The sequence below is a fragment of the Camelus ferus genome, chromosome 1 (genome assembly GCF_009834535.1).
Source record: "Camelus ferus isolate YT-003-E chromosome 1, BCGSAC_Cfer_1.0, whole genome shotgun sequence".
NCBI lineage: Eukaryota > Metazoa > Chordata > Mammalia > Artiodactyla > Camelidae > Camelus > Camelus ferus.
In genome coordinates, this window is record NC_045696.1 from 43,134,179 (window position 1) to 43,159,039 (window position 24,861).

At 36.0% G+C, this 24,861-nt stretch overlaps 1 protein-coding gene across 13 annotated transcripts in view; it reads left to right on the forward strand.

Annotated features, from left to right (window-relative positions):
* LOC106730093 (endogenous retrovirus group PABLB member 1 Env polyprotein-like) overlaps nucleotides 1-24,861 on the forward strand; it is a 637,472-nt gene that overhangs the window by 568,984 nt on the left and 43,627 nt on the right. For 2 of the 13 annotated variants that reach the window (XR_004319394.1, XR_004319430.1), the window contains one exon: nucleotides 8,514-8,618. The exons of 4 other annotated variants lie outside the window; for them this stretch is intronic. Coding sequence is in view for 7 of the 9 variants with exons in the window: in XM_032478147.1 (XP_032334038.1) it covers nucleotides 603-738 (136 nt within the window). In the remaining 2 variants the exon portion in view is untranslated. Of the gene's footprint in view, nucleotides 1-602; nucleotides 842-1,926; nucleotides 2,559-8,513; nucleotides 9,702-24,861 lie in introns of those variants that run through there. 7 more of the 13 variants (XM_032478175.1, XM_032478154.1, XM_032478147.1 and 4 more) reach the window with 5 other exon arrangements.

Here is a 24,861-nt window from a genome sequence, read left to right on the forward strand (position 1 = left end):
ACTGTTGTTGGGTAGAGTATTCTACATATTTCAATTAAATCATGTTGATAATGTTCTTTAGGTTAGCTATATACTTACTAATTTTCTGCCTATTCACTATATTACTGAAAGAGATGCATTTAATTATCAAAATATAATAATGGATTAATCTTAAGGATGTTAGGCACATGAGGAGAATATTTTGGGTGTTTTGTTATTTATAATAAGCCACTTTCTACCACAACTGGATTTATGTAATGAAGTGACTTTTGGAAAACACCTATTCACCTTTATGGCTCTGGAGCAGTTTTGGGAATTGAAGACAAAAATATTAAACTAAAAGATGCTCTTATCATTCAGGAAATTCCAAGGGTTTGGTAGCTATGAGCCAGGAAACCATGGATGAAGACCAAATATTACAGCCACACACTATCTTCTATAGGATCAAAACTTTGTGGTTTGGTAGATTTAACTCTGGCAAAGATTCAGCCTAAGGAGTTGTTTGCTGGAGTCGTTTCAAATTCTTTACACAGTTGTTCTACTCATCTTCCCAGGGAGAGTGTGAAACCTCCACATCTGCTGAGCATTAACTCCACAGTCACGGATTTCTATTTTCTTTCCAGCTCTGTGCCCTATGAATCTGAGTTGAAGTGGAGAAAGAAAAACGGTGTACGATACAATGAAATACCAAATAGTTGGAGATTTAATTTCTTAGCACTATCCAATTCAAAACCAAATGTTTATTTTCCCTTCTCCTAATAAAGCCTTTTTGTTCATTGTCAGTATGGTAATACCCCCTTTTTCTATTGCTTTCTCCTCTGTTGGTCCTATGGACAGAGCGTTTTTTGTTGTGGTACCAAAGGAAGACCGTGAAATAGAAGGGCTTCAAAGTGTAAATATTTATCTTATAGCAAGACAGGAGCAGAACAAACAAGACAGATTAAAGTAGAAGCATTTTTACTTGAATAATCCAGCAGTTTTTCTAGGAGTTTGATAACGTAGACAAGATTGAGAAAGTTCTGTTTTTGTTATAGGATATATTGTTGTAGACACATAGTTGAGAAACAAGATAGTCCAAGGTAACTTTTACAATACTCCTGGCAACTCCTTTGTGATGAGAACCTAGAATTACATTAGAGGTTCACTAAATCACAAGTATGCATAGGGTTGAAGTATTAAGACTCACTGTACTGGTAGAAGTTGTACATGGAGTTCTTATTTAAAATACATTCATTCATTTCTTATGGACCCAGTTTCTATTATCTAAGTCTTTTCATCTGATAAGCAAGCCTCCCAACCTTCTCTATCCCCACTAACATTTTGTATTTATTAACCGTGGTCAGTAAGGTGGAAGTGCCAGACATTTCAGGTAAGTTGTTTCCAGTTGGTATTTCTAACATACTGTTAGTGATTTGAGAGACTCAAAGAGGTATAAGAATTCACAGTTTAAACTTTGAAAGTCATCTTTTTAAAAGGATATGCTGAACAAATGCTTTGAAAACAGTGACAAGCTAGAGAATTTCATTAAACAGAATAGATCTGTAACTGAATTCTTGCTATTCTTTCCTATAGTAGCTTTTTACTTCCATGAGGCAATAAAAACAGGTATTAAAATATAGAAACATTAAGATTCCACATGAAAATGTTTTTTGGAACCTTTGAACCCTCACCACCTTCATATTGAAAGAGAGGACAAAGAAAAGCACCTTAAAAATGTATACACAAATATAAGTTTAATGCCATAAATTTGATAAATGTAAATTCTTCTGGTTTCTGTGTAATACCACTAAATTCTTCCCACTTTAGCATGAGATACAGATCTTTATGACTTACATGAATTTGGTGGTATTACACAGAAGCAAGAAGAATTTGCATTTCTTCACTCAATGAAGAATATATTTACAGCTTCAACCTAATAAATAAATAAAAATTCTTCCTCTATTGCAGGAGTCCATTCAAACACAGACTAGAGAATGCTCAACTGCATCAGAATCATTTTAGGATCCTATTATTCCAGAATTTGATGAGTGCACCCAGAGAGATATATTACGACAACATCTAAGAGAAACACTGAAATAGTCAATGAGGCTGCAACGCATCATGGTTCCTAGGTTCAAATGTAAATTTATACAACCATCATCTTGCACAGCCTATTGAAGAGAGCTAACCTCAGTAGTTATTAATAAATGAGAAAGCTGTGCTTAAATTATAAGCAATTATATGGAACTAGACAATTTTAAAAAATATTTTAGTATAGATTATCAATCACAAATTATAACTAGGACACAAATAAGAATTGGATCTTTAAAAAATGAGAAACACGGTCTACATTGTGGCAAATACTCTCTCTTATGTGTATTAAGAAGTTATTAATTTTGCTTGTCATCACTGAAGCCGCCTTTTATGCTCCAGGTATTCCTGAGTTTGAGACTTGGTAGGTGACAGAGATACTGGATGAAGCATCACAGTGCTTGGCTGGGTAGAACCACCACTCTGATCATGGTTAGAGAACCACTCAGTGATTCTGGGGAAACCAATATCCACATAATAAATTCATTCCTGGATCCTAATAATTAAGATCCCTGACAGATGGATTTAATAAGATTTTTTAGGTAAATATTTCCTTATATATGAATTTTTATAAATATTTCCTTATATATGAATTTTTAAATACAAACTATATATTCCTTAGTTACTGCTTAATTTAATACTGCACTATAAAATGAGAACAATTTAAGTAATATGCATTTAATATTAATTTTTACTGTAGTGAGTATTCTTCAATACTGGCTCTATCACTCATTAAAATTGCCTCTACATTACTTTGTTTAAATCTTACAGGCACTCTGATGCTCCATTAAGAGCAAACAAAATTGAAATGGTTTATCCAAAGTCATAAAGCCAGGAAATGGTGGTAGAGCCAATGTCTTTTGTCTAAAACCTTGCGATTTTCAACCTATGACTTATGGTATGTTGCCTTTCAAAGAAGGAAACATTTCTCTAAATGGAACTCTAATTCTTGACCATAGGTAATAAGATTAGGCAAATTAGAGTTTAGGTATAAAATGATACATCTCTGTAATAATCTATAATGATAAAGAACATGAAAAGGAATATATATGTACAGCTGAATCACTATGCTGTACCCCAGAAACTGACACAACATGTAAATCATTTACAATTCACTGAAAAATAAATTAGTTTTATATATATATCACTACATGTGTATCTGTATCTTTATATACACATTACAGACTCTGGACAGCCTACATATTTTCTTTGGTGTCGCCTTGAATACCTGCCTGTGCCCAACCTTCTTCTTGAGAAAGCTTAGAAAAATCATATCCACCTACAATTCTATGGATATTCAATAAAATTCTGAGAAGAGAGAATGAGAAAAAATTCATCCTGATTTTGCTTCATTGTGGCCTAATATAGTTTTTGAGGTTGACATATGAAAGAATAAACGAACATCAATTGTCACAAGATTTTTTAAAGTTTCCTTCAGCATGCAGCCTGGGACAGCACTAAGGTTGGAGAGGCTGTGAATGGGAAGCCGTGTTTTCTACAGGCTCACAGCCACTGCTCTTCTGAACTTCTCTTTCCTTCCCTGACTATACTTCCTTAGATTCTCATTCTTGTGTTACTCCAGAGCAGTTACTCTAGTACTGACTGTGGAGTTTGCATTGAAATCCTATCAACGATAATTCATTTCATTTGATTTTTGAGTCTCAATTTAACAGCGTTCAATGCTTCTAGTGTTTTTTATTTTTCTAAATATACTTTTATTAAAGTATATAGTTAGTTACAAATCAAAACTATAATGAGGTACCACCTCACACCAGTCAGAATGATCATCATTCAAAAGTCTATAAACAATAAATGCTGGAGAGGCTGTGGAGAAAAGGAAACCCTCCTACACTGCTGGTGGGAATGCAGTTTGGTGCAGCCATTATGGAAAACAGTATGGAGATTCTTCAAAAGACTAGAAATAGACTTACCTTATGATCTAGCAATCCCACTCCTGGGCATAAATCCAGAGAGAACTCTAACTTGAAAAGGTACATATACCCCAATGTTCATAGAAGCACTATTTACAATAGCCAGGACATGGAAGCAACCTAAATGTCCATCAACAGATGACTGGATAAAGAAGATGTGGTATATTTCTACAATGGAGTACTACTCAGCCATAAAAAAGAATCAAATAATGCCATTTGCAGCAACATGGATGGACCTGGAGAGTGTCATTCTAAGTGAAGTAAGCCAGAAAGAGAAAGAAAAATACCATATAATATCATTCATATGTAGAATCTAAAAAAAAGGACAAACTTATTTACAAATCAGAAACAGACTCAGAGACATAGAAAACAAACTTATGGTTACCAGAAGGGGAAGGGATAAATTGGGAGTTTGAGATTTGCAGATACTAACTACTATATATAAAATAGATAAACAAGTTTATACTGTATAGCACAGGGAACTATATTCAATATCTTGTAGTAACTTATGGTTAAAAAATATGAAAACAAATATATGTATGTTCCTATATGACTAAAGCATGTGCTGTACACTAGAAATTGACACAACATTCATACAAAATAATAAACTCAAAATGGCTTAAAGACTTACACGTAAGACAAGACACTATAAACCTCTTAGAAGAAAACATAGGCAAAACACTATCTGACATAAATCTCAGGAATGTTCTCCTAGGTCAATCTACCCACCCAAGCAATAGAAATAAAAGCAAAACTCGGACCTCATTAAGTTTATAAGCTTTTGCACAGCAAAAGGAAACCATTAGCAAAACAAAAAGACAGCCTATGGACAGGAAGAAAATATTTGCAAATGATGCAACTGACCAGGGCTTAATTTCCAGACTATACAAACAGCTCATACAACTTAATAAGAAAAAAAACCCCAAACAACCCAATCCAAAAATGGGCAGATCTACACAAGCAATTCTCTAATGAAGACCTACAAATGGCCAATAGGCACATGGAAAGATGCTTACAGTGTTTTGCTAGACTTGCAACAACCAGTGTCATGGATCTCGATCTCAGTACTGTGCCCGGAGCCTCTGTTCTCTCTGTCACCCATCAAAATCTCCTGGAGGACAGCAAGGAAGCCACTTCTGCTTTCTAACTCAAAACTACTAAACATCTGAAGCTGCTTCTATATTCCCTAGTTCAAATTTTCCAAAGTGTCAACTTGTATTTCTTGTGTTACAGCTGCTGTCTTTCCTCACTTCACTCTCAATTGCTTGGACCAACACACATGTACAGACACAAACACATCTGCATTATCCCAACTTCCACATATGCTCGCATTTATATTACTTCTTTGAAAATGCAGAAACCTTCATTGAAAAGGGACTGGCCTCAGGCTCAGCTTTTGAATTTCAGACTGCCTCCAGCCTGTCACATTACCAAACATGGTGCTTTGGGCTGGAACCCATAGCCTTTCATTGCACTGTGGCCATAAGACAAAGAGAACCCTCATGAGACCCAGCAACTGTAAACAACCTCTACCTGACGGACTCCGGCTCTCAGAGGTTCTTCTGGCAGTTAATACTTTGACACCAAATCCCACTTCTTTCACAGTTTGTCAGAAGCACTGGAAGATCGTCACAGGCAACTGTTAAAATAGAGAAAAGAAATTAACTGAGAGGGATCATAATTCTATCTGTTTCACTTCTTCTTCTCTCAGCCCAAAGGAGAAAAAATTACAAAACCATCTTTAACCTTTATAGTTCATTTAGCATATCTAGCTGGCTGACAAGGAGAGATACTGAATTCTGAGAAGTGGAAATGTACCTAGAGTTGAAAGTTTTAGCAACCATGACATAATAGCATAAGGTTCTTAGAAGAGTGGGAATGGTTCAGAGAAATTGTAGATTAATCATTTATTTAAAAGTCTGTTAGAAAGTCATATCCTCTTTAATTGCATAAGATCTAGTTAAGAATCCGAAGGAGGGGACACATTTGCCCTCTTTCAGCTCCATCCCATCAGTACTTTTCAGCTTTACAGATCAGAATTACAAATCTTTATTGGCCAAACGCAAGAATAATTTAAGGCACCATAAACATAGGGCTTTGAGTTCTCAAAGGAATTAATGATCACAATGAAGAGAATGAATCAAAGCTTGAAGAGGTATGGGTATGGACTCGTTCCTTATCTTTACAGGTATACAATTCATTTTCCGTCCTTCACTTTTTTCCCTGTTAGACTCTTTTAAATCCTAAATGCTAGTGTTGAGACAAGCCTGAGGGCAGTACTTGGTTCCCTTGCCTGGGAACCTTGCTTTCAGTGATTGGAGTTTTACAAGGAGCTAATGGTATAAAAGCATGTGCATGGGCTCTTTTTGCTTCATAAACGTTCTCGGGGGTTGTGATCCCAGCCATCGTGCCCAAGGAAGAAAGCTCAGCTCTGCTCTAAGCACTGGGATTAGCTCTCCTTTTTTGCTTAATCTTTGCATTCACAGTTCTGTGCCTAACCTGTTGGTTCTTTTCCTAGAGCAAAAGTAGTAGGAATGAAGAATTAAGTAGTTAAATGCTGACTAGCTCTCTACCCCCAGCAGCCCCCTGAGCAATCCTGCAGACAGACCACACAGATGAGATAACACTTGAAGACAGATCGTGAGGAGTCAGCCAGCCTGCACACAACGGACAATGGTGCAGAACCTAACCTTCTGCCTCAATGATTAACTGAGATTGCTTCCCCTCTTTTCCCTTTAAAAGCTGTCATAGCTGAGCAGAATCTTGCTAGTTGGCTTTGGGGTGTAAGTCCGCCTTCTCCCCAGATTGCAGGGTTTTTTGATGAAAGCAACTTAACTTCCTACCACCACCTGCCTCTTGAGTATTGCCTTTTGAGTGGTGAGCAGCTGAACCTGAGTTTGGTTACTTGTGTGTGTGGTTTTTTACTTGAAAGCAGAAGAAACTGACTTCTGCCCTTCGTTTTCTTGGTTGGGGTTCTAGTTAAGGAATTGTAGGGCATATATAATAAAGCCAATCAAGAATTTCTGTTTCCTCAAGTTTTAAATTACATTATTTCATGGGAATTTAAAGATTTCATCATCCACTGGTGTTGGATCTTTGTTCACATTATCCACCCTAGCCAATGGTCAGAGCAACAAAAGGTTTAAGTGCTACCATATTCAATACAGATTTAGCTCTTTTTTTTTTTTTTTTTTTTTTTTTGAGACAACTTCTATTGTGAGAAGGTTTAATAGCCTGAAGCCACTTGGGGAAGGGAAATACAGTTCAAAGGGATGATCTTCTGGTCATCTGATTAATAAGAATTGGGAGAGGAAAATTAGCATGGTAAGTGCCTGTCTGCTTATGAAAATATCTATTCTACTGGATCTGGTTTAAAAGTTGTTTGTTTTAATATGCTGTTGACAATAGCTATTTAGAGCTACTCCTGAATGTAAGTCAGCAAGAGGGCAGGGGATGGAGGAAGAGAGAGTTAAAGAGGGAGAAAGAAAGAGATGGGAGATATCAAATGGATGTTGAGGTTTGGAGTTGATTAATCTGTGAGGGTCACCAGGACAGTTAATAATAGATCACCATTACCCACAAATTCATGTAACAGTTATGTCAGTGCTCCTTTATGAACACTTAGAAAACAACTGTAGAATCTGTGATTATATTTCACCTACATCAACCATATAATTACCATAAAACTTGACCTAAATTAAAAAAAAAATTTGCTCCATTTCTTTGTTTTGATACCTCACTGTTTCTCTCTTTAAAGCACATATTCTCTCCCCTGTGATGTCTCAGCACACCCACAGGGCGAGGTTTATTAATATGTGACCCTACTGCTCTATCCATAACTGAATAAATCAGTACCAATCCACTGATCTCTGATTAACCGGACTTGGAGCTTTTCATGATGAATTAAATCTATGCAGCAAGCAGCACAGTGCATATGAGACCCTCAACAAATGGTAACTGTTGATAGACTGATATACATTACTGATACAATTATTCCCTTTTTACTCTCTTAACTTTCCGATTGCTTCAATTCTGCCACCTTCTTAAATTCTTTCACCTTCTAAAACAACATGATTAATGATATGGGCTACCCAAGGTTATATTCCTTTCCTGATTTTCTCCACTAGCCTGCCCTCTGCTCCCCTTCTCCCCTCCCTTCTTTCCTCTCTTCTCTCCTCCCAACCCTCTCTGTTTCATGGTGTCAACCACTTTTTTCTAGGTAACTATTTTCCATCTGTGGCTTCTAACTTGTTCTTCAGTTGTGCAGCCTCATTCTCATTCAGTATCTCTAAAGACTAAAAATTTGAAATTTATTTTCTGATGGTTAGTAAAATAGAATATGGAAATGACAAGTACTGAAGTGCTGAACTGATCAGTTCTGCCCTCCCCCTTTTATTTAAAAATAAGAATTTCACTGGGTGGGGGAGGGGGCAGAGGAGAAACTGTAGTTCTCCTTGTAGGGAGATTAGTAGATACAAATAAATCTTTGTCCTCTAAAATTACAGTAACTAACATTAGAATGATCATTTGCAGTTTCCCGTGGACTCCTCATATGCCTGAAATGGCTCTACTCACGTCCATGGTAGTGATGAGGAAACTGGTGTCCAGAGAGCCTGAGCGCCTTGAGTCTGCAGATGGAGCAGGATCCGACGTTCATTCCACTTGACACCAAGACAGATCTGTGTGAAGAAATAAAACATAACACCACTTAAAGCTGCCTCTGTTTCTGCCAGCTGTAAATCAGGGTCAGGTGGTAGAGCCTGAGGTAAAGGGCAGTCAGAGAAAGGTTAAGTGGCTTCACATGAAACGCCCTGCTTTGTCAGGGGCAAGCACAGCATTTCCACGCACAGGAGGTCTTGGCTGTGGGGTCTTGCGGAGTAAGGAGAGAGGCAGACTTTTCCCCCTTGTCAGTGGAAAGCTCCAAGAGGACTTCTTGTAGATGTACCTTATATAGGGCAGATAAATTAAATCTGGCTCTGTCCCACCAAAAAATAGATTCTAAGTCACTTTAGGAGAGAGTCAATCGAGTGTTTAATATCACAAGCCTTAGCTATGGTCAAACTTGGCTCTATTTGTGGTTCTGGGGCACACACTGGTGCTCTATTTGATTTCTCTGAACCTCAAACTCGTCATGGGTAAATTGGAGAATAAAACTAACAATTCTTTCGAGAATTAATTGAGATACTACATGTAAAAGGACTTAATTCAGTGCCTAGTGGTGTTATAATGGCTACTATCATCATTAGGTAATTACTAAGCTGTAGTGAAAAGGACACACATTTTGGGGTTAAACTGATGTGGGTTCAAGCCCCTCTCCTACCAATTACCCATTGTATGAAACTGGGCAGATTAGTTACCCTTCTCTGAGCCACATTTTCTCTGTGTATTGGGTCTATTACTACTCTATGGGTCTTAGCAAAATGTATTTTTGTTTAAGCTGCTCGTCAGCCATGTAAGGGGAAAAATGAGTGCTTTCAGCCTTGGAGACTATACTACCTTGCCTTGCTCAACATTCTCCCAAGCACTTTGTTGACATATAAGTCACGCTCTGTTCACTTACGCCTTCTATTTTTAAACATTTACCATTTAAATAAAATACACAAAATTACAGAAAAACAAAGCATATAATCATACACCCAACACAAAGATTAAAGAAATATTAACATTTTCATATTTTGCAGATGTCTCTTTAAGAAATAAAACATTAAGATAGAGTTAAAATTTTACTCTCTTTGTACTTCTTTCCTTCTCAGAGATATTGACAGCAAAGCATATTAATGCCATTAATGTCTGTATACTTTGTAACATATATCTGTATTCATCAAATATACTATTCAGTGTGTTTCTTGAAGGTTTGATAGAATTCATCTAAAAACAACTATGTCTTTGTAGTTAGATTTTTACTTACCAATTTGCTATCTTTTATATTCAGAAGTCAACTATATTTTAAAAAAATGTTTTAAGGTGCATTTTTCTAATAAACGTTTGCTTAACTTTTTACTACAAAGGGCATCAAGTTGTCTATATGATTTCTTCCCACACCATCTGTAGTTATACTCTTCCTTTTAAACCCATTGTTAATTTTCTAAGGTTTTTTTAATTTACGTAGCCAACATTATAGACTATTACTCTTCCTAAGTTTGCAGATTATCATCTGGACAATACTGTCTTTGATTTCTTTGTTTTCTATTTTATATGTTCTAACTCTTATTTTTCTTATATTCATCACTTTACTTTTATTATTTGCCTTTTTTTTTTCTGATTGTGGGAGTTGAATGCTTAAACCGTTCTTTATATATACGTATTTTTTTAACCTTCTAATATGTAAATATGCTGTGACAATATAGCTTTTTCTCAAAGTTTCATTTAGTCTCCTCTATAGTAATGTATAATATTGCCACTTTCCTTCACTTCTAATTATTTATTTTACTTCAATTAAATTTTAACTTAATGTCCACTGCCAGTTAGTTATATAAAAACAAGTTTTGATATTTCTAAATTAAAGGGCTTGGATATAATATTTTTGCCATTGCATTGGGGTCACAGAATGTCCTCTCTATAATATTAATTTGCATCTTTGAGCCTCCCGTTTTGGTTTACTACATTAGCAACTTTTTGTTAATGTTTCTAGTGTTCTTGGAAAGGGTGTACTCTATTGTGCGAGATGTTTTATTGTGTCCATTAGAAAGTTGGAGTTTGTAATTTTTTATTTTGACTGTTCCTGTGGTCTGCTTCATCTGTCACTGAGAAACATGTATTTTTTATCTTCAATTGAAGTGGATTTGTCCATTTCTTATCATAATTCTGTCATATTTTGCTTTGTATAGTTTGAGAGTATACATTTCATGGCATATTGTATGATAAATGATAGAATCATCAATGTATTTGTCTTTTTTTGTTATTCAGCTACATTTTTATCCTGAGAATTTATTTTTGCTTTAAATTCTGTTTCATACACTATTGTTTTTCTTTGGATTAGCTTTTAAAGATATTTCTTTTTCATCTCTTTACTTTCTACCTTTCTGTTTTATTTTGCTTCAGGTATATCTCTTTTAAAGTACATATACCTGTTTTTTCTTAAAATCTTTTGTCTTTTACATGATGAATTAAACTTAGTTCTTTACTAAGTTTACTTCCGTGTGTGTGATGATTGCTGATGTATATGGATTAATTTGTAAGTCTTGGTGTGATTTTTTAATTATACATTTTCTATGAGCGTAGTTTTTCCTTCTCTTTCTTATATTGTTAAATTTTCACTTATCTTTCTTGGCTTTACCTATTTGAAAATATTGTTTCCTACCTTTATTCTTTGAGGGACTACTCCAAATATTTAACATGCCTAAAATAAAAAGTAATAATAATAATATAATTTTAAGATAACCGGTATCTCTTTCTCTTCACTAATAACAGCAAAAAGCCTTTAGAATGTTAAGTCTAAATTCTCCCTCATGTCTTAACATTGTAATTTTTTCTTCTTTTAATTATACTATTATCTGAACTTTAACCTGTATTGTTGATATTAAGAATTCTTCTTTCCTTATAAATGTTGCTCTTTCACAAAAATTCTGTATTTTCTAACTGCTTTCAAGATTTTTTTTATTTTGATGTTGTATATTTTTACTCTGAGTGTCTAAAATTTTACTCTGCTAGAAACTTTTAATGTTTTTGAATCTGAGGATTTGCATTTTCATCACTTCTAGAAATTTTTCAGCCAAATTTTTCCTTTGACTCTTGCTTCTCCACCATTTCTAACATACTTTGCACCCAGAATTTCCTTTTAAATCTCTACTGGACCCTCCCATTCTATTCTCTATTGGTTTCCAACCAATCTTAAATCTTTTACATATTTTTCCTTCTCTGAAATGCATTCTCTATTATTTCATCTAATGTTGTTCCAATTTATATATTCTCTTTTCACTTGTGTGTACTTCAACACATTTATTGTGAGTTTGTTCTAAGTCCCCTTACTACATTTTCACATGTTTTCTTAGATTATTTTACTATTATCTGTTGCTTCTCCAAATTTCTTCTTTATTTAATCACTTAAAACACTGTCTTTCATTTTGTTATTTTATTATCTGAATTGCTTGTTACATTGATCTTCTGGTTTGCTTTTACTCATGAGTTTTACTCGTTGTGAATTGTTTCTGTGTGTGTCTATGTTTGACCTTGCTGTTAATGGAGCTTTTCTGTTAAGGAGGTACTGAGCCCCAGCTAGACATGGCAAGTTCACTCAGTTTGAAGTCTGCTTGACCTTTGTGATGTCTACAGTTCATAAATAAATTTTATGTTACTTTCTTAGCTTAAGGTTTCTTAAACCAATTAGAGAAAATAAATTTAACCCTCAAACCTATAAAAAGTATAGGTCAAAGTTTTTATTTTCCAGGAGACTGTACTTTCTGCAGCCAGAGCTTCCTTGCCACCTGCCCTAGCCTTTGGCAGAACATTTAGCAATCACACTTGCACCAAGTGCACTGATCTTGGCAGTTCTGCCTTTATGCAGACCAATAGCTTGATCTCTTGCTTTCAGGTAAGCACTAAAACAGAGGATCTTGGGCTACTGTGGTCAGTGACTACCAGAAAAATGCACATATTTGTTTAAATGGTAACCACTTTGATTTTTAGGGGTTTTTTGTTTGTTTGTGGCAAGTGGAGATTCCCTTTCTTATCATTGGTGAGATGAGTGATGCATTTTATGGTTGTTTTATTGTTGTTATATTTTATACAGTACTTATAGGTGCTTAGAACAAAAGACTTATTCATGTTAGTTCACCATCTTGCCTATAATTGGAACTTTCTTCTTGTTGAAATTTAATAAGGCAGCTAAAAACTACAGATGTTTGAGGCTACCTCTATCTAATATGCTTAGGATTCCTTTAAAAGAAAATTTGACGTATTTTAGTCATTTGCATCCTACCTTCAGGATTTGTGGCATATGTGACCATTAGTATTACTTATTTCATAGTTTTTGCTAAATAAATGCACTAAAACAAAAATAAAGCAAAAATAAAACCTCAAATGGATTATTTATCCTGGATCTAAATAATATCTGGCAAATCATTATTTTTTTTCAGCAATTGTAATTTTCAAGTTAAGCATCAAATTAGATATGTAACTGTTTTTAATAATGTTGTCAGTCTTACCATCTAGGATCACATATGGTAGTAGAGTCATGAAACACTTTAAGAAATTGGGGAGCTTCAAGATGGCAGAATAGAAGGATGCAGAGCTCACCCTCTCCCATGAATACATCAGAAATAATCTGCATGTGGAATTATTCTCACAGGATACCTACCAAACTTTGGCAGAAGATCTTGTACAATTAGAACTATAAGGAGAATCTTACCAAAACTCAGTAGGAGAGAAAAAGAAAAAGAAAAAGGAATTCAGGGCAGGACCTGCCCCCTGGGGAGAAGCAGCAAATGAGGAAAAACACCCTCACCTGGGAAGCCCCCTGTCCAGCTGGGAAAGAAGGGGAGCTTTACGCCTGGAGGAGAGAGCAGCAGCCACTTGGCAGGCCGAATGCAGAGAAACCAGCACAGAGGTCTGTGCGATCCCTAGACTGAGATGTGAGCCGGGACTAGGTGCTGGAGCTCAGGCTTCAGAGAGAGGATTGGGGTTGACCACTTAGACGCAGCCACAGGGGGCTGGAGTGTGGTGCAGGCTGAGGCTGGGAATATGTGCGAAAGAGCCTGGGTCTACCATAGAAAACTCCACTGCTGATACTCAAGCTGGTGAGGGTCGCAATGCAGCCAGCCATAGCAGCCTTCTCCCCTAGCCCAGAGGGCATTGCTCACCTCACCATTGTTAAGGTGTTCTCACGGAGGGATGGGTGTAATGTTGCCCGGCCATAGCAGCCTTCTCTGCCAGCCTACAGGGCATTACTTGGCTGCCCCATTGTTAACACATTCTTGGGAAGGAATGGGTGGGGTCCAGACATAGCAGTCTTCTCCACTTGCTCTGAAGGGGCACAGTAGCTAGTGGGCAGCTCCCAAACAGAGGCAGGGCTGAAACCTGAACTCATTCCCAGGGGTCACACAAATTTGCAGGTGGGATAGAAATTTGAGTTGAGCCCCTGGCAGCTGTGGCAGATTTACTCTGCTGGTGCCTTTGTAAGCTCAGTGCCTCTGGGACATCGAAGCAGAATATTGGTGCCTGGCAGGGGCAGATCTGGTGGTAACAGCTGGTGTGCATATGCAGAGGCAGGACTGGGGTCTGGGTTGACTCTGTAGTCCACGGTGGATCCAGGTGTGCGACTACACACGCACTACACCAGGTCCTGATGCCTGACATCAATGGATCTGCACTCGCGACTTTGTGAACACAGAGCCTAAGGGACACCAGAGCCTGTCAGCATTACCACAGCTGAGGTGGAGACAAGGCAGCATCAAAAAAGTGTACTTTGTAAGCCCACACAATTAGTGATAGGCAATACCACAGAACGCATTTTCTGGTGGACATCTGCTATGGAGGAATACTCAGTGGCTCTTCTCCCAGTAAAAGTACTGCAGTCCTGCCTACCACGTACCACAGCTTGCAAACAGACCTGGAAACGTCTACTCTAACACCAGGGGAGCAGATCTGGCCCCGGACAGGGCTGTGACAAACACAGAACAAGGAGGAGGCCCTGCTCAATGTCCGGTGCAGGCTTTGGTCACCACAACACTCCCAATCAAGAGACTAACAGCCAGCACACATGGAGGAAAAAGGTGGCAGCCATCTGTACTAAAAACAGCCCTCACAACAAAAATACTAGACACACACAGGAACGCTCCCACGTAAAAACCACCCCTAAAGACCACAGTAGGTAACTGTTACTCCTAAATTCATAAAGTCTGAGAAATAAGAAAAATGAAGAAGCTGAGGAACTGCTCCCAATTAAAAGAGTAAGAGAAGTCCCCTGAAAGAATGAACAATGAAATAAACCTTGACAGTCTACCAGAACTTGAGTTCAAAGAGGAGACGATGTAAGTGCTGATGGGAATAAGAGAGGTTATTAACAGAAATGAAGAATACTGTAAAAAAGAAATAGAAACTGTAAAGAGGAGCCAGTAAAATCAGAAAACTCAGTTGCTAAGATAAAAGCTGAGCTAAAGGCAATTAATAGCAGATTAAATAATGCAGAAGAACAAATAAGTGATTTAGATGATAGAATAATGGAAATAACTCCATCAGAACAGCAGAAAGAAAAACAAATTTTAACAAAAGAGAGTAATATAAAGGACCTACAGGATAATATACACATATTAGGCGTCCCAGAAGGAGAAGAAAGAGAAATGGGGAATCTAAAACATATTTAAAGAAATTATGACTGAAAACATCCCAAACCTAAAGAAGGAAACAGATATCCAAGTACAGGAAGCACAGAGGGTCCTAAACAAGATGAACACAAACAGACCTGCACTGTGACATTTTATAATTAAGATGACCAAATGTAAAGATAAAGAAAAGATTCTAAAGGCAGCAAAAGAAAAACAAAAAGTTACAAGGGAACCCCTATAAGGCTATCATCTGATTTCTCTGCAGAAGCACTGCAGGCCAGAAGGGAGTAGCAAGATACATTCAAACTCCTGAAAGAGAAAAACCTGCAACCTCAGATGCTCTACCCAGCAAGACTATCATTTAGAATAGGAGGAGAGATAAAGAATTTCTCAGACAAGCAAAAACTAAAAGAATACAGCAATATTAAACCTATCCAGAAAGAAATATTAAAAGGTCTTCTCCAAATAGAAAAGCAGGAATCTACAGAGAAGAGAAAACTACAATTGGATATGTGATAACTAGAATGAACAGCAAAAGAAGAAACACAAAGATGTAAAGGAGGACATCAAAATCACAAAATGTGGGAGAGGGAAGCAAGAAAATACAGACTTTTTTTCATTCTTTTTAGGATGTCTTTGAGCCTATATGATTACAAGTCTAAAGCAAATAGATATAGCAATGGGTTAACATACTTGAAAAATAGGATAACCACAAGTCAAAAGGATACTGAAGTAGTAAAAATCTTTATCACCTATGATCATAAAAACTAAGTGAATACAGTTACTAATGAATTAATGCAGCCTATTCGAATATTTATAGATGAAATGAATAATGTGTTTGAATTTTAATTGTTTACTAGATGATGAATATACTTTATAAATATATTTTACATTAATATACAATACTATATAATTTATAACATTATTGATACTGTATATTTTATAGTATTAGTATCCTTTAACCTCAACACTTACTTATATTTTTAGTTTTAATAATTCCTAACCTTACTCCATATTTCTAAAATTTTTTTTTTACTAACACGTGCTTTTGAATTTTCTTGTGCTCTTATATTATAGTCACATTGAGGATTAGAAATGTGCCTTACTCGTCTCTGAATTCACTTTAATGTCCAGTAAACTACTTTGGATGGAAATTAAACTCGAAGTGAGTTAAACTGGTCAAAATAATCAAACCCACTCATTAGGTAGATAACCTTGATAATTACTGAGCAATTGTTTCTTGTAAAATTGGATTCTGATTAACAGCATCACACGAGAAACAATGTGTCTGTAGTCATTTACTCATGAGAAAAATACTAGCGCTTTTAGTTTTACCTCAGTTGATTGACTAATGCTTCTGATATTTTCATTTTGTGACTAAATGTTCTATAGAATTTAAAAGGAGGTTGACATATCACACTAGCATTTTCCTTTACCAAAATTGCATTTTTGCTTTCAAAATGAACATAAATGTTGCTAGAAAAATGTAGCAATGAACTATAATAAATCTAATTCAGTTGCATTGTTACAGGTCATTATAAATCCCAATAAAATTGTTATTTTTCCTAATGAAAACATTATTGAAAGCTATGACTCAATCTTATTGTTTTGCCCATAGAGGCATGAAAAAGAATATTAAAAATAAAATTATTTTTCTGCTTTGCTTGTATTTGTTATTTTCAAAATCCAATTACCAAAAATTGGACTGTGATAAAGTAAAAACACATATTAATTTATCAGTAACGGCTTGTCCAACTCCACAGTGACAAAGTTTTCCTCCAATATAAATGTCCTGAAAGAGGAAGATTTCACTATAAAAAATTATAAGGCTATAGAAATTGAATTTTAATTTAATAAATATTTATCAAGTGCCTAGTCCTTCTCAAGTATTATGTTAGACACTAGGGAAGCAAAGCGGTCAGATGTTACTCCTGTTCTCAAAAAGTTTAATAATATAATGATTGTAATGATAGAAATATGTATAGATTTTCAAGGCAGTACGGGGGCAGGCTATACTTCTGGTTGTAGGAGTAAGATATCTGTGTAGAAAAAGGAATTTGCCTCTTAGAATTGGTTGTAAAGGCATTTATGGGAGAAAAATATAAAAATCCACAGCGAAATATAATAGTATGACACAGGTGGAATAAAATCATTTGATATTGCGTGATACAAGGACGAGCGGGAAGCTCTAAGAGATGAGTTGGGAAAGAGGGTACGTGGACATACCTTGTAAGTGACACCGTGAGGGCGTGAGAAGTCCTAAGGAGCTTGTTTCTCCAGGTTAAAACACATTTTTAAAATCCAGCACTTGGCAGTAGATACTGGTATCTTGTCATGAGCTTTTTCTTCAAATCAAGATACTGAAAACAGAAACAGAAAACCAATAAATCATTCTGAGAAGAAATGTTGGCAATTATTTGGAGCACATTTAACAAAAATTTGCAAATATGATGATAGTTATATAGATGTGTGCAGTGGCTGATAAAGTATTTTGCAGGACTGATCTAGTAACATTTGACCAAAAGGCCTTTCATAGAATGTGTTTGCCAACAACAGATGAAGAACGCAGACTACATTTTTGTCGCCCTGACTAGACATAAAAAACACTAGTAAAATGTCTGCTCATTTTAGATATACTTAACTATTAGAAGGACATGTCTGCCATCAGAAAATCACCTTTTAAATAATTTATTTTCTTCATTTAATAATTTATTGAGTACTGCCATCTATGAATACATGTATATTAATATGGATGAATCTAGTCTTCACTACTATTAATTTCGTAAAATTCAAGTGTTTAAAAGTACCGGCTTTGTAAACAGAATTCCCAGAGCTTAAGTTTTGCCTTTACTATTTGCTAAGCACGTGAATTTGAATAAGTGCTTTCACTTCCCTTCATTTTAATTTCCTCCTCTTTACAATAGGAATGCATGTACAACAGGGATGCATGTAAAATGTCACTACTTTGTCCCACACATAGCCGTGCTGATTGTTGCTGCTGCTGTTATTATTATTATAGTACTATTGTTGTCATCAGGATTTTGTACAGAAAGCACATTTACAAGTCCTGCTGATGATCTGCTACCAAAATCTGCATAACAGTGCAAGTCAATGCTTGTTAATTTTCCCCACCATGTGTCTATCTTTCTTACCAGCACTTCCTACATGTTCTCTTTACAATGAAAACTCAATGGACAGTACAGGTCATGATATTCTGTTAAAGATACTATGTATAAGTTCTGTTTCAATTAGTCATCTGGATAATATGGGCTGTTATCATTTTATCAGATTTAATTGATTTATTGCTGATATTCCCTTATAATAAGGCCAGTAAAAATGTTACTCTTGAGATAAGAGAAATTTTAACCATGATTTTTATCTTTCCAACATTAGCATTATCTTTAACTTTAGTAGTTTTGAAGAGATCTAAGTCTACTTGGTATAAGTGAATTTAGTTTAAATAGAATATGTGAATTCAATTCATTAGCACTCATGAACAGTGATATACAACAATATGCTGAAAATTAATCAATGAATATTCAGAAGTATTTCTTGGGTGACCGTTAGATCCCAAAACATATTTAGACACACTGAAACATCATGAATTCTACTGGGCAGAATCAGATCATTAGAAAATAAAAAATACAATGTATAATGTGTTAAAAGAACTTAAGTCTATGAAGAAAGATACAACCAGGAGAATGAGAAAGGAAAGGTATGCCTTGTGGTGTGGGCACGAGTGAGAGATGGTGTGTAGCAGCTTTGTAAAACGAAGTCAGGGAAGACTTCCCTGAGAAAATAACACTTAAGTAAAGATCTGAAAGAGATTAAAGAGTGAACCTTGTGAACAGCTGAGAAAGGAAGGAACAGAAGACGCCTCAGTGAGAGGGGTGTTGTGCATGTTTCTCAAACACAGAAGGGCAGCACGGCTGCAGCTGGAGGAGCAGGAAGCAAGACCAGAGGGCCATGGGGAGGGATGATGAAGGGCCTCGCAGGCCGCTGTCGTGACTCCGGCTTTGCCATGTCATTAGGAAACGTGCTCCGAAGACCTTGAATACCATGTAGGCTGCATGACCATCTGACACTCCGACCAATTGAGAAAGGCAGTATGAATGTACTAATTAAACAGTAGAAAGTGCAATTTCTTGTTGTGCAGGTAAAAATTAAATGTAAATAAAAAGTTGTGTTTTGTAGCTTACTATGTAATTGCTGTACCCAGTGGAGTGAGCAGTGTTATGTATCACCCTGCAGCAGCTACATAGCAATGGAAAGCACAAAAGCGCTTTGCCGTGAGCCATGCCAAACTCTGAGTACCAAAGATGAAGGCAAGAAACAGAGAAAAAGGAAAAGATTTTTAGAGAGCATTAAAAAAGTCAGAATTAAATCTGCGGACTACACCAACTCATGTCTTCACCCTTCTGAAAACATTTCTTCAGCAAATAATTATTTTGTCCCATTCTATATGAGTAAGGACAAGAAAGAAACCCTTGCCTACATACTACCAGATAAAGGGATAAAATAACACAAGCAAAGGATGAGTCATCAGAGAAATGACTCAGAAAATGGAGGGAGACATTAGATAAGCATATCAACCTAGCCTCCAAGAAATCACAAGCAACATGCTATCTCTAAAGAAAGTCTGAAAGTTCATAAAAGAATCTGTAAGACAACAGGGGCCTTAAAGTGAACTAGTGTATTTGGGACAAAATAAAAGAGAAAAACATTATAGTGATGAAAGTCATTAAAGCAATGAAAATAGAAAAAAAGAGTGGGAACAAAACAAACGGCATGGGAGAGGCTAGGCTTACCTAAATCACAGAGGATGAAATGGTAAAGAACAGTCATTACAAAGTAATTATAAAGAAGATGATGTGTATGGAAGACAGACAAAAGTGATGTCACCAACCTTGGCTGATTCTGAAGAAAACAAAAAGAACAGGGGGAAAAAATCCCAAATAGAATAGAATAAAACTTTTCTGAAAGGAAAAAAGAGTGGACTTATGTACAGAAAGGGCACAGAGTATGCGAGAATAAAATAATGCAGAATGATTAACCTAAGCACATGTCAGGACAAATTTACTGTATTTTTAGGATGAATAAAAAGTTATATTTACAGCAAAAAAGGAGCCATGGAGAAGGAAAACTCAAGATGACCTCAGGCTTCACCACATCAATGCAGAAGAAGGTGGAGTGCTCCCTGCCAAGGTCTGACGAAGATGTGTTTCAAGAATTGTATTCCAAGTAGTTTTTCAAGTATAAAGCAAAAAATAAATACGTATATTTTCCTATATGCAAAAAAACCCAGGGAATAGAGTACTAGTGATTCTCTCCTGGGAAACTGCCAAAAAATATAACAGAGTGAATAGACACATCAAAAGAAGCAATTTAGTAATAGAGATGTGATAAAATGGCTGATGGTGATCACTAAATTTATTTAAATACCAAACTAAAACTGATCAATCATGCCAATCATGGTAGATGTTTGAAATGAGTGTATTTTAGACACCAAGAGGCCATTTGGCATCTGAAAATTCACCTTCTGTTAGGCAGCCCGACTTCCCACACACTTTAATTACAGGAGTCTCCAGCACCATTATTTCTATTGACAGAAATGGGTGGACGCCACTCAGTTTTCTCTGAAACCACCCTGGCATCAGAGAAAATACTGCTAGTGAGATTGTTAATTAAACAAGGGGGCCGTGGGACCGAGGAGGCGCTGATGTCTTGGGAGCCTAGGTCAGCAAACGAGAACCTGAGCCAGAGTCAGTTCCTCTAAATGCACTCTTATATCCCACAAAGTGAAATTTAAGAACCATCAATACAAACAGCTAACCAGGCTTTCCCAAACGAGGCAACCACTTAAGCTACAGCCAATCAAATAATGTCTTCACTTTATGTCTGCTCTATAAATGCCTCTCCCCTCCCTCCTGTCAACAGAGTGTTCCTAACCACTCCCGGTTTGACACTGCCCAATTGGAATTGATGTTTGTCTAAATAAAGTCTTAAAAATTTTAATGTGCCTCAGTTTCTCTTTTTAACAGAGGTAATGGGGCTTCACCCCACAGAGCTGCATAAAACTGAACATGTACAGCACTTTTGGGGAGCCCTAGAGTTACAGGAAAACAATTTTATCCAGCTTCTTCTTTGGCTTTGGTAAGTGGTTTAACTGACTGTATGGCCACTGTCATCTTAATGATGTATGGGTTTTTAATGGAACCTGTAATTTTCATTGAATATACAGTTCAGTTGTCTGACATCTAAAAAAAAGATCAAAATTTTAATTCCCATATGAATAATAACTAGCAAGGATTCGATTTGGAAAAAATGCAAATTCACGGACAGATGAGACATTCTCGAGGCTGGTAACTACGAATAACAGAGCAGCCAGAAATGAAATCATGATATCTTTACATGAGAATGGGCCCAGGATATTGCCGTAGTCATTTCCATATTACTGGATCCCTTATGATGTATGACAGCACAACACACTGGCTCTTATCCTTTGGTGTACTATTGTGTCTAGAGGTACTGGCCTTATTTATTACTGGAAGGTAGATTGCATTTTGGACCACTCCCTGCCTGCAATGGCCAAAGTTATGCCCTTACAGAAATGGTTCTCATTCTGTTTACAGCTCGGTTTCTCCTAGACAATGGAGCCATTGAATTATCCATCATTGGATGTTTTACTTGGTATGCAGATTATCATGAAATACATTTAAAATCTGGTTTAGTCCCAAAGGAGGCACATATTTTGAATGTAAAAGTAGCCTACTACTTTCCCCATTAGCTGCAATCAGAACAAAGGGAGACTCCTTAAGTCTGGGCTCCAGAATCTCACTAACTCTTAAATTATAACAGTATGTTTCAAATATCAAAATGATCCTGTAACCAACATATTCCCTAAACCATCAGTAACTATAGCAGTGTTCCCCTTGATTTTTTTATACTGAGAAATGGAATGAAAAGGCCCCAGGATACTTTTATTATTGGACATTCCTTTGCTTGGAACCATTAAGATTATTATTGCATAAAGCCAATGCGTTGATGATTGGAGTGACAGAAGCATCTTACTTATATCTTAGTGAAAGAATGAAGGGGCCTAGGAAATTTAACCAGTTATGATAATACAATGGATGGGGAAACAAAAGGTTCTTTCAGAACTAAAGAAAAATTAATTCAAACCCTGTTCTTTACACCTATTATTAAAGTCATGAAAGTCCATCTAAATATCTTTGTGAGGATGTAAAAAGAGAAGCCAAAATGGAAAATGTAATAAAACCAAAGGATAGAAATCACAAACCAGAAAAAAATCACCATACAATATGGTCTGAAGTTTTCTAGTAAAATTGGTTTGGAGCAGCTACATAAACCAATTTGGTTCATTGACTTTTTGATGGTGTACATTTTGTCCTTTCAGATCTTGTACTGAACATAATATATCACTATATATGGAATGGATATAGTTTTTATTAGAGACAGAGAGAAAAAGCTGGGTTTCATTAGATCGTATCAAGCTGAAAAACTGTGGCCTTCAGAAAAAAAAATTGGGTCTCCATGCCAGAGAAAAGAAATATTCTGTTGAAATGTTGACTTGCAGAATTTTTATCAGAGCACATATTTAATAAATAAGCATCCCTGTATGTAATTTTTGTAAAGTCATCACTTTTGTCAGCTAAAATTGATTGATCTTTGATTTGAGCTGTTGCTGAAAACGTAACTATACATTGTATATCAAGCATTTGAATGTTTACTATTTGAATTTTTTAATTATTTGAATTTTTTAAAGAAAAATCTTGAAAATCCAAACTTAGCCTTAAGTACATATTTCAAACAAGATTTACCTTACACTTCATGTTTTACATAATTAATCACTTGAAATAAAGGACATGCAAATTTTATAACACATACACCCATCACAATAAGCCTACTCTTAATCAAATCCTTTGTAGCTAATTTTCAACAGGAAGCAAGATTACCCTTACAAGATGCAGGAAATTGTGAAAATGATAAGACTGTTTTATCCATTAAGTAAATCACAAATTCTGTCACTTCTCCTAACTGAAGCCCAATAGCAAATGCTCTTAACGAGAAGAAGTAACAACCCACCATTTCAGACAACTAAATCACTAAATAGATGGAATGATTAGCTTTAAGTCTCATATCAGTTACATAGCTGAAAGATACGTGAAAAGGGAACGGGCTGGCATACAATGTTCAAATACTTCAGGAAAAACAACAATTTTATAAGTTTGCAATTAACTTAAATTTCTGTGCAGTACAAAGATGTAAATAGATGTTCTATTTCTTAACCACTGCTATTTACTGTCACTCAAACTGTATTGTAATTTCACTTTAAATAGATATATAGTTGTCACTACTATCCAACTGTAACAGGAACATGAAATTAGGTTGACATATGTGTGAAATTAATGTAATAAAACAATTTCTGCTTTACTTTTGATACTTATGATATCCCCCCTCTGGAGACAATGTCTGGTTTTCCTTGACCATGTAAATACCCCAGACTAAATATTTAACCAACTTTGAAACACATTGTCTGATTCAAAACAACACAGTGAGAAGAAAACTAGGGAAATAGAAATATGTCAGAACACTGTTTAAAAATCACAAGGGAGAAAGGAAAACTCCAGCCCTCCCAGGTAACATTGCCTATTTTGTTTTAAACAGCCACTAAAACAACAGCTTAATAATAATGTTAACCCAGAAAATCAAAAAGAGGGAGAGGACAAAAACCATCCCCGTTGTAGGTGCCAGTGAACCCATTCGACAAAAGAACACCACAGGCTACTGTGCCCAAGAGCACATCAAATAGAAAAGGAAAGTGCACATGGGTGAAGAACTCACACAGCTCATTACTGAAGACGAAATACCAATAGGTAGTACGTGAGGTTATTAGAAATGCCGCAGCAAAGTACCACAAGAAGAGGGGTCTAGAGCAACAGAAAACTAATGTCTCATAGTTCTGGAGGCTAACATTCCTTCTGCGGACTGGGAGGGAGAGATCTGTTCCATGCCTCTCTCCTGGCATGACGACAGTCTTCTGTTCTTGGCTTTTACTCCCTCACTCTGATCTCTGCCTTCATCTGCATCTTGAGTGCTCCCTGTCTGTGTGTCTGTATTCAAATCCCCTGTTTGTCTAAGGACACCAGTTGTTTATTTTTAGATTAGGGTCCCACCCTACTCCAGTCAGTATGACCTCATCCTAACCTAAGTACATAGCGATGGCCCTATTTCCAAATAAGATCACATTAGGAGGTTTGGGGGGATTAGAATTTTACCATATGAATTGGTGGGAAAACAATGCAAACCACAAGAGGTTTAAAGCACATAAATATATATTATATTTTGCGTGTTTAAAAAAAGTCAAATTAACAATATGATACTTAAATATGTCATTCAGTAGTGGAGGAGGGACTCTATCAATATGTACAAATGTCTTCAAATACTGCATTTGGTCCCATCATTTAACATATGTAAATGTCCTCAAAATTATTTTTAAAGTAGTTATATAGTTTATAGAAAGATATTCATCAAATTTTTTTATAAAATATTGGAAAAATAACTTTAGCAATTAATGAAACAAATTGGTTGATATGCAT